We start from the raw sequence: 13,346 nt of genomic DNA on the forward strand, positions 1-13,346 counted from the left end.
AAGTTAGTTGTTGGGTCGTTGAATGTCCAGTGCGAAATCCAAATTGTTCAAAGTTTGAAACTTAATCTTTTAATAAATACTTTTTTTATGAAGAGCATTTAAAAAAATTCGGGTGTGACCAACCAATGAATTTATCTATGCATTTGAGGAATATAAGAAGGTTACAAAACAAAATTCGATATTGAACTGATGACTATGATAGCGATACAAATTGAGCGCAAATGTATGGAAACTTGCACAAAACAAAAGTTCTACTTCCGGTTGTCTGATTGTATTCAAATTTTTTTTATTACTAAAAATCACTATCAGTATCATACTCATTAAATATCAAGAAAATAAAAATAATTTTAAAGGTCAAAATAAAATATTGAAATATTGTTTTAAAAAAAAATACTACTTCCGGTTAACGAATTCTGACGAAAACCCTACCAGCTCTAAGTTAGTACATAAAGGATAGAAATATAAATTTTCAGCTTAATACGTTCAGGGGTGTGGACAGAGTAGTGGGCACAACATTTTTGACCTTTCTAAGAGGAAAAAATCCCACTTCCGGTTTATTAAATTAAGTGATTTTTTTTTTATTTTTACTTAAAATTACTATTTTTATTATACACAATAAATATCAAGAAGCTTAAAACAATTTAAAAGGTTGAAATAAAATAATTGAAAAATAATGAATTATTGTTTTTAAAAAAAATACTACTTCCGGTTTACGAATTCTGACCAAAACCCTACCAGATCTAAGTTAGTACATAAAGGATAGAAATATAAATTTTCAGCTTAATACGTTCAGGGGTGTGGACAGAGTAGTGGGCACAACATTTTTGACCTTTCTACGAGGAAAAAATCCCACTTCCGGTTCAATTAATTAAGTGATTTTTTTTATTTTTACTTAAAATTACTATTTTTACTATACACAATAAATATCAAGAAGCTTAAAACAATTTAAAAGGTCAAAATAAAATATTGAAATATTGTTTTAAAAAAAAATACTACTTCCGGTTAACGAATTATGACCAAAACCCTACCAGCTCTAAGTTTGTACATAAAGGATAGAAATGTAAATTTTCAGCTTAATACGTTCAGGGGTGTAGACAGAGTAGTGGGCACAACATTTTCGACCTTTCAAAGAGAAAAAAATCCCACTTCCGGTTTATAAAATTTAATAATTTTTTTTTCTTTTCATTATATTGCTACAAGAATTATACTTGAATTTTTTCGTGACGAACACACATGTTTAAGGGGTCGAAAAAAATAGTGGAAGAAAAATCGAACAAGAGTAAACTGCCACTTCCGGTTGACAGATGCCTACTAAATTTTATAAATAACTTGGTATTAAGCTTAAACTTCTAGATATGAAATTTCAGTTCAATAAACCAAAAGGTTTCTGAAAAAAACATAAAAAACTTTGATTCTCTAGAGTAAAAGTACTACTTCCGGTTCAGATAGAAATATTTAAAAAATATGAGGTTATAAAAATTATTATTTGTATCATATTCAAAAAGAATTCAGTCCGATTCAGTTAATGGTTTGGGAGATAATTGAATTCAAAAACTTAAAAAAAGAGGACACCTATAAGGCGAGGTACCATTTCCGGTCAACTTAAAAATTTGAAAAAAATTTACGTCGTGTCGATAAAAATTTCAGTAATGGATACTAAGTTTCAGTTCGATAGGACTAACGGTGTTAAAAATATCCCCAAAATACACACCCACACAGACACACACACACACACACATTTTTTCTAGATCATGAAAACGTGATCAGTGATCGATTCTGAGTTCGAATCAGTCAAAATCTCGAGTTCGAATTTTCTCATGATCACAAAACTTCATCTATTGTTACTACATACATAGATAAAGTAAAAAAACCGTATTAACGGCCTTTGAACGAAATTTTATTAAAAACACAACGTATATGTGTTGACGACTCATATTGAGTAAGGGTTTTTGTAACTCCGAAATTCTTTCTAATTTACATATGTACATACATATATGTACATAATTAATTTCAAGATGATATTTTTCATCTTCGAAACTTTGAAAATAGTGCGTTTTCAACAGGATTAATAATACAGTACAAATACATAAAAGCAAAATAACTGAACAATAATAGATTAAAGTTTTCCATTTTATATTATTCTTGTGACTACATAGTTAATCGGATATTGTTTTATAATCGCAAGTTGCGATTATGTTCCGTTTGTATGCATTAATACCGTTAACACATTGACCAGGCTTACAGGCTCGACATTAACGCCATCGGCAGCGGCCATTTAAGCTTATTTATAGTTATTTACAGACAGATGTAACGTGCTACATTTCACCATTGCGAATGAAAACTATAAATTTAGTTAGTACTTAATAAACAATCCAAAATCCCACCAAAAAAGTTCAAAATAGCTAAAAAAACTTACGATTAACGTCGTGCGTAATTGTTAAAGCAAGTTTTCGTCTCTCTTGTGTTTTCTTGTGTCGTTGATTCGATTAGGAACTTTACGGTTTACAGACTCTCGGATATCACGAACTCGTTTCAGACATACGAATATATACATCATGTGTACGTATGTATATAGATATTTTCTTTTCCTATCTTAGTTCAGAAATAAAATTGACGGCGGAATCGTCGCTGAATTTTGCACAGTTGAAATGTGAGATTTCACAGCTGATTTGAGGCAACACTTTTCGGTCACGTACATACATAGATGAAACTGATCGGGGGTAAAGTTTTTGCTGGAGAAAAAGTCAACGAAAAAAATGGCGCGAACAACATACATATTTAGGTGGGTGAGGGGGGGGGTGGTGCAAAATTTCAAATATCTTATAAAAATAAATATATATTTACTTTTTATTATATAATCATATTTGTTTATTTGTTTTAATAGACATATAACACAGTGATTTCACAGGTTACCCCTATATGACACTGTGGCCAGACACTTGCACTATACATATTACCGTTTTTTTACGATTTCGACTAAAAAGTACTTGATTAATAAGAATTGTGTTGAATTATAAATGTTTTCTGTTATATTTTGAAATTCTGCAATATTCACTTGCGTCTACACACTCTCTGTGACAACTTTACATAAGATTAATAACACGAGAAAGGCAATCTGCTGGCAAAGTATACGAAATAACTACCTGCACCTAGTAGGAGGTTATGTAGTATCGTGAGCGTAATGGGATTTTAATGAAGAGTCCTTCGTTCACTTCGCTTTGTTTGTATTCGACTTTGTGATAAATTTACGAGTGTATATATTGATTTGAAGCTGATCTCAAAAATACATTTTTGTTTTTTTTTTCATTAACGATTGATTCATTGAAGTGGCGAGTATAGGTATAACGTATGTATGTACATATATATGTACTAAGGCGTAAGAAATAATAAGGAGACAAATGTATCAAGTGAAAGGGAGGCTTGATAGCATAAAATATGTTAAAAGTCCTGAAATATCCCCCGATTTTATCACCTCAACCCCCTTAGGGGATACGGGCTATCGATTGCTGCCGCGGGGAAAAGCTCTCAGATATGTCATGGAAAAATTAATATTGAAAAACCATTCATTCACCTTAGGGAAATAAAAGAAAGCAATGCACAAGAAAAACATAGTCTGACGGCCGTATCGCGTGGTAGCTTTATTTTTCAAAAAAAAAGGAAAAATTCCTCACGTTTATTCGGTTATAATCAAAATTTTATCATAACTGATATAAAAGCTTACCTTCCAATCGGCCTTCATTTACGCATGATGTGAATTTGTGTTCATTCGATTTAAAAGTAATTAAGACATTGTATATGATGATACAGTTCAGTATTAATTGATAGTCTATAGATTCTGCGGAAGCTCAGTTGTAAGGTTCAATTAATTTTACAAAATGTTTTTTGGTACCATTAAATTTTTATAATGTTTCTTCACATACTATATATTTATTTATATGTACGTATGTATATTATTTATATGTACGTATTTATATTATTTATATGTACATATGTATATTATTTATATGTACGTATGTATATTATTTATATGTACGTATGTACATATATTGTACGTATGGAATTGAATTTTTTTTTGTAGAAAGAAACATTACACAGGTAATAACAATTATTTTCGTATTATTTCCGATGTGAAAGGACATTAAACTTTCATCGGAATAATAAAAATGGAATAATTTGCATATTTATTAGCCTCGAGCATCCGCCTAAGTTCGACGTTTTCGATTTATTACATCTCTCCTTACGAAGCGAAGAAATTTTTCACGAAATATTTGGTTGGTCATTTTTGCGATGAAATTTTCCGCTGAAAATATTGAAAATTATAATCGGAATAAAACTATTCTAAACTGGAATGGCAGAAGAAAAGCTTGGCGAGCGATAAGTTAACACTATTTTGACCGCTCGAACCATTTCTATGCGATCGACTCTAATCGGATCATACGAGTGGTTGAAGTCTCCCTTTTTTTGCGATATTTTTTCACCTGAAAGCTTTCAGGTTATGCAACTATTATATAGAGCTCCCAATCATTTTCCTATAATAAATTATTATATTATTGGTACTTTAAAAATCACAACTCAATCATTCAATGTAATGAAATATAATTTAAGTTTCAAGAGAAATATATTGTATATAGGCATACATATATTTACTGGATTATATAAATTTGCGTACCGTGCTCGCGTAATTCAATATCGTTTCACGTTGCGTAAACTTTCAATTAACTTTACGTAACATTACTTAAACGAATAATGAAGCGGTAGCGTGTGTCGGAGACGTCCCTCTCGTAACTGAACAATATCTTCATTGTTATCATGTTTACAGTTTAATTATAATAGATTGATACTTTTATAATATTATATATTTCTTTTGTGTTCACTTTTGCAGCCCATATCAAGCATAGTGGACGTGGTGAAAAATCCATTACCTGTAGGTCCAGTCATGGCTCCCGTTCCTCCAGCTCCAGCAACAGTACCAGCCGTTCCTATGCTACCGTTGGACATGGCAGTAAGACCGGAACTAGCCGGAATTCCTCAGCTCCCGGAAATGGAAACGTTTCAAGTGCAACTTAAGAAAGACGTCTATGGACTGGGGATCACGGTAGCCGGCTATGTGTGTGAGCAAGGTACATATGTATATACATAATTCAACTTGTAGATGTTTTCGAAGATGACGATGATAAAAGGAATTTTATTTTAAAACGCCATTGAAAAGAAAAGGGAATTTGCCATTTTTTTATTGACACCAAAAATTTATATAATATTTAATAATCGAACGATAAGAATCCTATGTATGTTTATATAATATGTACATACATAGATATTTTATCGTTCGATTATTACATTTACTTCTTACAAAATGATTAGTTTAAATTAAAAAAAATTTAGGCAAAGGTATGTTTTTACATGACATATTCATAATAACGATAATTATGTGATTAATGAATTCGTCAAATTTCGCAATTACGTTTCAAAAGGTTTTTAGCGTACGAAAAATTTCAAAATGTTTTTGTTGTGCAAGATATTAATAATACTGCTTATTTTTTTATTCATATTTATAAATTAATGACATAAAATCGTTTTGATTCCCTACCCAATCGGGCGTTTTGTATTGTTTTTTTTAAGGGTTGTAGTTTTTTGCGCTTTATAGACATGATGAATTTTTTCTTGTATATTTAATTGTAAAATCTGTATTTTACTAATTGGTAAAAAATCATAACATCCTTGTTATTATCATGAATGTGAAAATAATGACTTAAAAAAATTATAAAATAATTGGCTATTTTCAATGCTTTCAATAAATAAAGTGATTTTATTTGTAATTTTCTAAAATGACAAGCTATTATATACTATTATATGTTGGCGACAGACGAGGGTGTATCTGACGCACGAGTCATTGTTTTTGACAAGATTCGAAAACAAAGAAGAACTAAAGAAATAAAACGAAACGAGATCGGCTTAATTCGAATAATAAGCCGTAGTTTTATTTTTTCCCATTAAGCAAGCTTTTGAATCGTACGGAAAGCTCTCATAAGATTGTTTTCCTCTTGGCGGTTGAAAACCAGGCGCACTCGTAAAAGGATGACCTAGATTATTGTCGTTTCGCAAACAAACACGTACCATTTTTATACAGTCTCGTTCACAAAACTTTCAGAAGAACTCTCCGGCATTTTCGTGAAGAGCATAAGCACTGGAAGCTCAGCCGACCTCTGTAACAAAATACAGATCAACGACAGAATAGTAGAGGTATCAACATATTGTATATAATAAAATAAAAAAAACGCATTGTGTTTCAAAATTCTTATTTCAACTTGTATTCAGGTTGATTTCAAGCCGCTACAAGCCGTAAGTAACCATCAAGCTGTTGAGTTGCTTCGAGGTACAGGTCCCATAGTTCACCTAAAGCTTGAAAGATTCTTGAGAGGCCCTCGTTACGAGAAGCTTCAAAAGGCTTTGAAGGCCCAAGGAGTGACACCGGGGCCTCCTTCACCCTCAGTGACCTCTCTCCCTAGATGTCCGGCAACTATGGTATGTAAATGTATTCAAATTTATTCGAACGTAAGTTCAAAGTTAATTGAGAGGGTGATTGAAACGTTTGCAGTACGAAGAGTCATCTGTGATCGATACCGAGCTGGATTCGAGAGCTACCGTAGACTCTCCCCATCCTACGTCTCCGGTGACTCCTCCTCCTGAGGATGTGGAGATCGTCATCGGTGCCAAAGAGAACCGGGAAGACAGTACCGTAGCATTGAGAGCAATCCAGGATAAGTGGCGGGAGATACTTTCTCTAGAGCCGGACTCGCCAGCTGAAGATGATATCGAAATTGTTGTAAGTTCTTAAAAAAATATTCCTAACTTAATTCAACTATGGCAAGGCAAGCAGATATCTCATATTATTCAATTCAATATAAATTTAATTATTAGTTTTTATAGCACGTTGATAGGAAACATTACAGTGGAAATAATAGAAAAGCTTGAATAGAATAAAATTTTCCATGCAGATTTTTTTTACATTTTTTTGTATACATTTTTTATACATTTGTATACATTTTGTATACATTTTTTGTATACATACATTTTTTTGTGATCTAGAAAAAATGTGTTGAAGTGTCTGTGTGAGTGTGTGTTAGTATGTGTATCTGAGTATTATACCGTTAGTCTTATCGAACTGAAACTATTGTTTACTGAAATGCTTATCGATATGACATTTTTTTTTTAAATTTTTGAATTGATCAGAAATGATACCTGCCCTAATAGATATTCTCTTTTTTTAATTTTTTTATTCAACTATCTCCCAAACTGCTCAATGGATCAGATTGAATTTTTTTTACATTTAATAAAAATTAAAAATTTTATACACTGATATTTTATAAATATTTTTACTTCAACTGGAAGTATTACTTTTACTCTAAAGCTTTTTTTATGTTTTTCTCAGAAACCTTTCAGTGTATTAAACTGAAATTTTATATCTAGAAGTTCCAGCTTAATATCAAGCTACATACGAGTATAGCACCCGTCAACCGGTGGCAACCCGTCAGTGGCAGATTACTCGTGTTCGATTTTTCTTCCACTATTTTTTTCGACCCTTTAAATATATGCGCTCTTCACGAGAAAATTATAAAAGTATAATCCTTGTATCAATGTGATGAAAATAAAATCACTAAATTTAATAAACTGGAAATGGGATTTTTTCCTCTTAGAAAGGTCAAAAATATTGTGGCCACTATTCTGTCCACACCCCTGAACGTATCAAGCTGAACATTTATATTTGTATTCTTTATGTACTAACAGAGTTGATAAAGTTTTTAGTCAGAATTCGTAAACCGGAAGTAGTAATATTTTTTTAAACAATCTTTCATTCTTTTACTTTGACCTATTAAATTATTTCTATCTTCTGGATATTTTATGTTTGTAATACATATTTATAGTAATTTTAAGTAACAAAAAAAATTTCAACAAAACCCGACAACCGGAAGTAGAACTCTTGACTTGTGTAAGTTTGTCTAAATTTGCGCTCAATTTGTAAAGAAATTGCTCTCATAGTCGGTATGTTTGAACGTGTATGTACATATGTTTCATTATAGAATTTTATTTTTATTACTTCTTATATTATTCAAATACATAGATGAAGTCGTGTGTCGGTCACATCCGAATTTTTTCATCCGAAATCAATATTCCTTTCTTTAAATCTTTTTAAATCACGTTCAGAATACAATAGTAAATACATATATTTTACAAAGAAGACAGGGTAAAAAAGGTAACCTGGGTTGGTATATGAATTGAGAAATATTCCGACGAGTATAACAATAATTATTATGACGATAAAAGTGAAGACTGAATTTTATAAATTGAATACATAAATGATTTTGTGAAATAATAATATTAATTTATCACATCAATGAAGAATGTGTCCATTTTGGTCGCGACAATGAAGCGAAGCAAGGGGCTCTCGCGGCGATATTTCATTTTCATTGCGAATTTGGTGCTACCTAATTAAATATACCTATATACAATTTCTCCCGACTCCTTTGTTCATTGTCTTCGTTTGTGTTTGTCACCGTCGGATTTCGCGGATGAAAGGCGAATGAGGTAGAGACAAAATCGCAGAGGACACGGGAGGGAAGGACATCAACAAGTTATTAGCGAGTCGTTTCGCTCCACACTACAACTTTTGACGCCTTGTTAACTCGAACTTTTGGACAGAGAATACTCGCCAGACAATAAAAATATTGATGGAGTCTCTATCGACCGACTGGAATATGGGTGGGTGCGGATGAAACCGACCGAACGAAATGTCATCGTTGTAAACGATGCATTTGTCAGTGACATGACGGCCGTAAAATAAATTGGGTCGAAGGGATCTAATTAACGAATCCCCGTATAGCATGTTGGCCCCGTTCAATTGAATTGACATGTATCGCATCATCGCAATGCATACAAAATCATTCATATAACAAAGCATCATTGCAATGATGCTTTGTAATATTGCGTAATAATATACCTACATACATGTATTTTATAATATCATACGTAATAATATTTTCGTGTGTATGTACATATATGTTCGTATACTGTGCTCACATATGAAGTACATACCGTATGTATGCATGTATGTATATGTAAGTGAGGAGGGTAAACTGGATAGATTGGAATGTCTTTTTTGTACCGTTTCGCGGATAAATAGCTAAGCTCTACGAGTGCCGAACCGAAACTAGAAATTATTGGAAAAGTGACCGACAAACCTTTTTTATTCTCTGTCAAACTCCTGCGGGAATCACCGAAATGTCTGTCCTATCTTTTACGAGAGCTGAAAAGACGCCAAGGTAACTCATTTGAATACCCGTAAAAGCGAATCGTTTTCCTCATTTGGGTAATTTAGTTTCGGGTAAAGGGCGTTTCTCCCCCTTTTTATTATCGCTGTTATATAAGTAATGAAACGAGTTTGTAAAAAGGTTTCGAAACTTTTATTAGAAACGGACTTGTTTATTAGATGTTGTTTCTGCGTCGCAATTGGGTCGTGAAAGAGTTAAATTCGTTACAAGCGCCATTCTATTTGCGACTTGGAATTTAAATCGAATGTGTTTATTGTTTAAGACCACCGTGTTGACTTTGTGTGTGTGTGTGTGTGTGTGTTTACGAATGTGTGTGAAACTTGCTTGCTAAATTTAAAAGTTGACTCCGTTTAGTGTTTAATTTTATATCTCAAATGTCTTCATATTTGATAGTGAATCTAAACAGATCACACTGATCATACAGGTCGGAACGATGATCAAGGAGCCCGGTGGTGGATTGGGTATATCACTGGAAGGTACAGTCGAGGTAGAAAATGGCAGAGAGGTCAGACCGCATCATTACATTAGATCTTTGCTGCAAGATGGGCCGGTGGGTAGAAGCGGCCGGTTACAGGCCGGAGATGAGCTTTTAGAGGTACGTTTTTCGGTTTGAAATTTTAATCGAACATTTTGTCACTATAGTTGTATGTATGTACATATGAACGAACGTTTACGGTTATTTATGATGTTAAGGTTAACGGAAGGCGTCTTCTTGGACTGCATCATTTGGAAGTCGTCAAATCTTTGAAGCAACTTCCGGCTAGCGTTTGCCTTGTTTGTGCGAGGAGACCATCTCGCAGGGCACTTATAGATACTGCTCAACACAGAGACGCTTTTGCTGCCAGGGTTGGTTGTTATTTTTCATTTTTATTTTATATTGTATATATACATATTTGATTTGTGTTCGTTTTTCATTTGCAGAATATACTCGGTGGAAGTCTTCAAAATTTTCTTCCATTGCCGGAGAGGATGATTAAAGCGAAATCGGAAAGCTCAATAGCCTCAATGTGCAGTACGAATACAACCATTACTCCGAATAATATTCGTGAGTTTATTCATACACTTTTTCTTCGGTATTTATTTCTAGCCTCATTATTTCTCATTATTTTATTTATTATTATTTATAGCCTCATTAGCCTATTTATTTCTAGTTAGCAGTTATTTTTGCATTTTTTTTCATTCAATTTCGACTTGCTATTTAAATCCTCCTATTATTTTTAAAATATTACTCATCTATACGTGGTTTTTATACGTTTTCTTTGCGATCTTTTCAAAACGAGAGCCAAAATTATAATACTATTTATGTACATATGTACATACGATTCGACGTACATAAGGGATGGAGTTCACATTGAATCATTATTTATTTATTTATTTATTTATTTATTTGGAAAATTTACAGTTTATTAAGTTACATAGATTGATAGTAAAAAAAATATAATTATGTTAAGTAAACCATTAATAATTTTCACATATAGGTAAAAAAAAGAAAAGCTCAAACATTTAAAATAAGAAAAGAGTAGGAAAATAAAGCACATGGAAATAAGGAACATGGAAAGTACACAGAATAAAATATAGCAATGTAATAAAAATAAGATAAATTGTAAAACGTAAATAGAAATTGGCAATTGATGAGTACGTAGTGATAGACGTGTAGATATCCAGAAGCATAAATATCAGCATAGAAAAAACTTTAATTTATTTATGTACATATGTACATATTTTTAAATTAAAAAATGTTCTATCGTTATTCAAAGCATATATACAGATATGCTTTGAATAACGATAGAATTTAAATCGGTATTCACATGTTTCCGACAAAGATATTAATAGTTTTCTTGAGTTGATTCTCATATACAGAATACGGGAGGAAAAGCCTGTTCCTCTTGTTCCTGTTGTATCCTGCTCGCGCAAATTAAGTGAGTATGTAGGACGTGGGGAGAGACCCTTTTTTTATCTTTCGACTTAAGATCTTTCGATTTTCGATTTTTGCCTTCCGATATTTGCGTTTACGGGCGTTTTACTTTCGGTCCCGTGAGGTAGACCCCAAAAAAATATATTATATGTATATTGTATATTTAAAAAAAAGAAATAATATAAAAAATAATGAACAATAGTAGGATGAGCAATGAAAATCATAGTCCATTTCAGTGGCGGCTCGTCCTAATGGGCTGCCGGGCTGCAGCCCCTCCTATAAAATTCTAACATATATGTTTAATAATACATTTAATATTTTATTTATTAATGATATTTTTTTATTAGTTGGATGGACGAACTATTGGGGCCTTCGACAGAGTAAATATTACTTACAATATCACCCATATCCAAAAGGGTGATATTGTAAGTAATGTTGACCGTTTCGAAGACCCCACTAACTTGTATGGTGACAGATGAATTAAAATGTTGCTGTACTGGCTGTAAAGTGTTACAGCGCCGCGCTGAACGCTGCGCAGCCCGGAGTTTCGGAACGAGAAAGAGAAAGAGCTATTTGCAACTGCAGATAGCTCTTTCTCTTTCACTCACTCTGCCGTTTTGGGCTGGACAGTCGGCAGCCTTCGCCTGTTAAACGACATTCATCTGTCAGTTTGTTAAAGATTTGGCGCGCTTGATCTTACATTTGATTAGTTGAATCGCACGATCACAGCTTTATTCGTTTTCGTTACTCTTAATTGGTTGTGTTCGAGCCCTCATCAAATCTTCGGTGAGTCGTTTTCATTTTGATAACAGCAAACTTTTTTCAAATCTGTTTAACTTTTTCTCGTAATTTTTATTTAAATATATTAAGATTCTTTTTCTTTTAAAAATGGAAGAACAAAAGAATTCAGTAAAATATTTACAAAATTTGCACTTTTCGCGACTAGAACTTACCGAAAAAGTCGCTATAAAAGCATTAGGCTGCCTCACGCCCAATTTAATTATTTCACAGCCTGCAACTAGTAGATCTTTTAGTTACTCGCGAAAATTTAATCCAGACATTTATAAAAAATACAATTGGTTAACGAGATATACAGAAAAAAAAACGCGTTATTTTGTTATCCGTGTCTTGTATTTGGAGGCGAGTCGCCAGGCGAAGCATCTTGGACGAAAACAGGAGTTATTGACTTAAAACATTTAAACGATAAATTTAAAAACATGAGGGAAGTGTCGAACACTTAAAAAATGTGTGTAATCTCACGATTTTGGGAAGCTTGTCGGCGGGAAATAGATAAGCATAACGAAAACGTCAAAAAAAAAAATCGGGATGTTTTATTTAAAATTATTGATTGCGATAAATTTTGCGGTAAATTTGAAATGCCAATGAGGGGACACGATGAAACAGATAATTCAAAAAATCCAGGAGTTTTTCGTGGGCTTCTAGAATATTCACAAAATTTCGACGATTCTTTAAAAAAACATTTTCAAACTTCTTCGGTTTTTAAAGGGACATCAAAAACTATTCAAAATGAACTTTTAGATTGTATTTTGAACGTGTGTAGGGAACAAATAAGCGCTGAAATAAAAAAATCAACTTATCTAGCTGTTATGGCAGATGAAACAACCGATGTATCGATGCATTGTCAACAGGTTAATGTTTTTCGTTACGAATTAGGGGGTTAAGTTTTTAAAAGGTTTTGGGGTTTTTTTTAATCCGCGTCGTGAAACCAGCAAGCATGAATTTTTTTTAGCAATCTTACTGGAGTACCAGCGTATTTTTCGAAATCTTCATCGCGTTTGGACGCACCCCTTTAATGGGTGGTGAATTTTGCTAGTTTTTTTTTCAATAATACTTAAATCCACATGTAAGTGGTCGTACGCCAAAAATTGTGCTTATTTTGTCCTGTTATGACATGATAGAATAATTATGGTGACATTTTTTCAGTGCAGCCCCGCCACTAAAAATTATCACGAGCCGCCACTGGTCCATTTGTTTTCTCTGACCCGTTTTGACGCCGGCTTGCGAAAAATACTAAATACAAACTCTCAAAACAAGAACGCCAATATGAGGAGTATTTATTGCGTGAAACATCGAGAGTTTGCAAA

The 13,346-nt window shown here is 32.8% G+C and overlaps 1 protein-coding gene across 1 annotated transcript in view; it reads left to right on the plus strand.

Moving 5' to 3' along the window:
• LOC143917263 (multiple PDZ domain protein-like) overlaps positions 1-13,346 on the plus strand; it is a 210,368-nt gene that overhangs the window by 56,212 nt on the left and 140,810 nt on the right. The window contains exons 5-11 of the mRNA XM_077438749.1: positions 4,883-5,120; positions 6,149-6,240; positions 6,316-6,522; positions 6,596-6,823; positions 9,751-9,921; positions 10,020-10,172; positions 10,248-10,399. Coding sequence (XP_077294875.1) covers positions 4,883-5,120; positions 6,149-6,240; positions 6,316-6,522; positions 6,596-6,823; positions 9,751-9,921; positions 10,020-10,172; positions 10,248-10,399 — 1,241 coding nt within the window. The remainder of the gene's footprint in view (positions 1-4,882; positions 5,121-6,148; positions 6,241-6,315; positions 6,523-6,595; positions 6,824-9,750; positions 9,922-10,019; positions 10,173-10,247; positions 10,400-13,346) is intronic.

This window comes from Arctopsyche grandis, chromosome 1 (genome assembly GCF_051622035.1).
Source record: "Arctopsyche grandis isolate Sample6627 chromosome 1, ASM5162203v2, whole genome shotgun sequence".
NCBI classification, from domain to species: domain Eukaryota; kingdom Metazoa; phylum Arthropoda; class Insecta; order Trichoptera; family Hydropsychidae; genus Arctopsyche; species Arctopsyche grandis.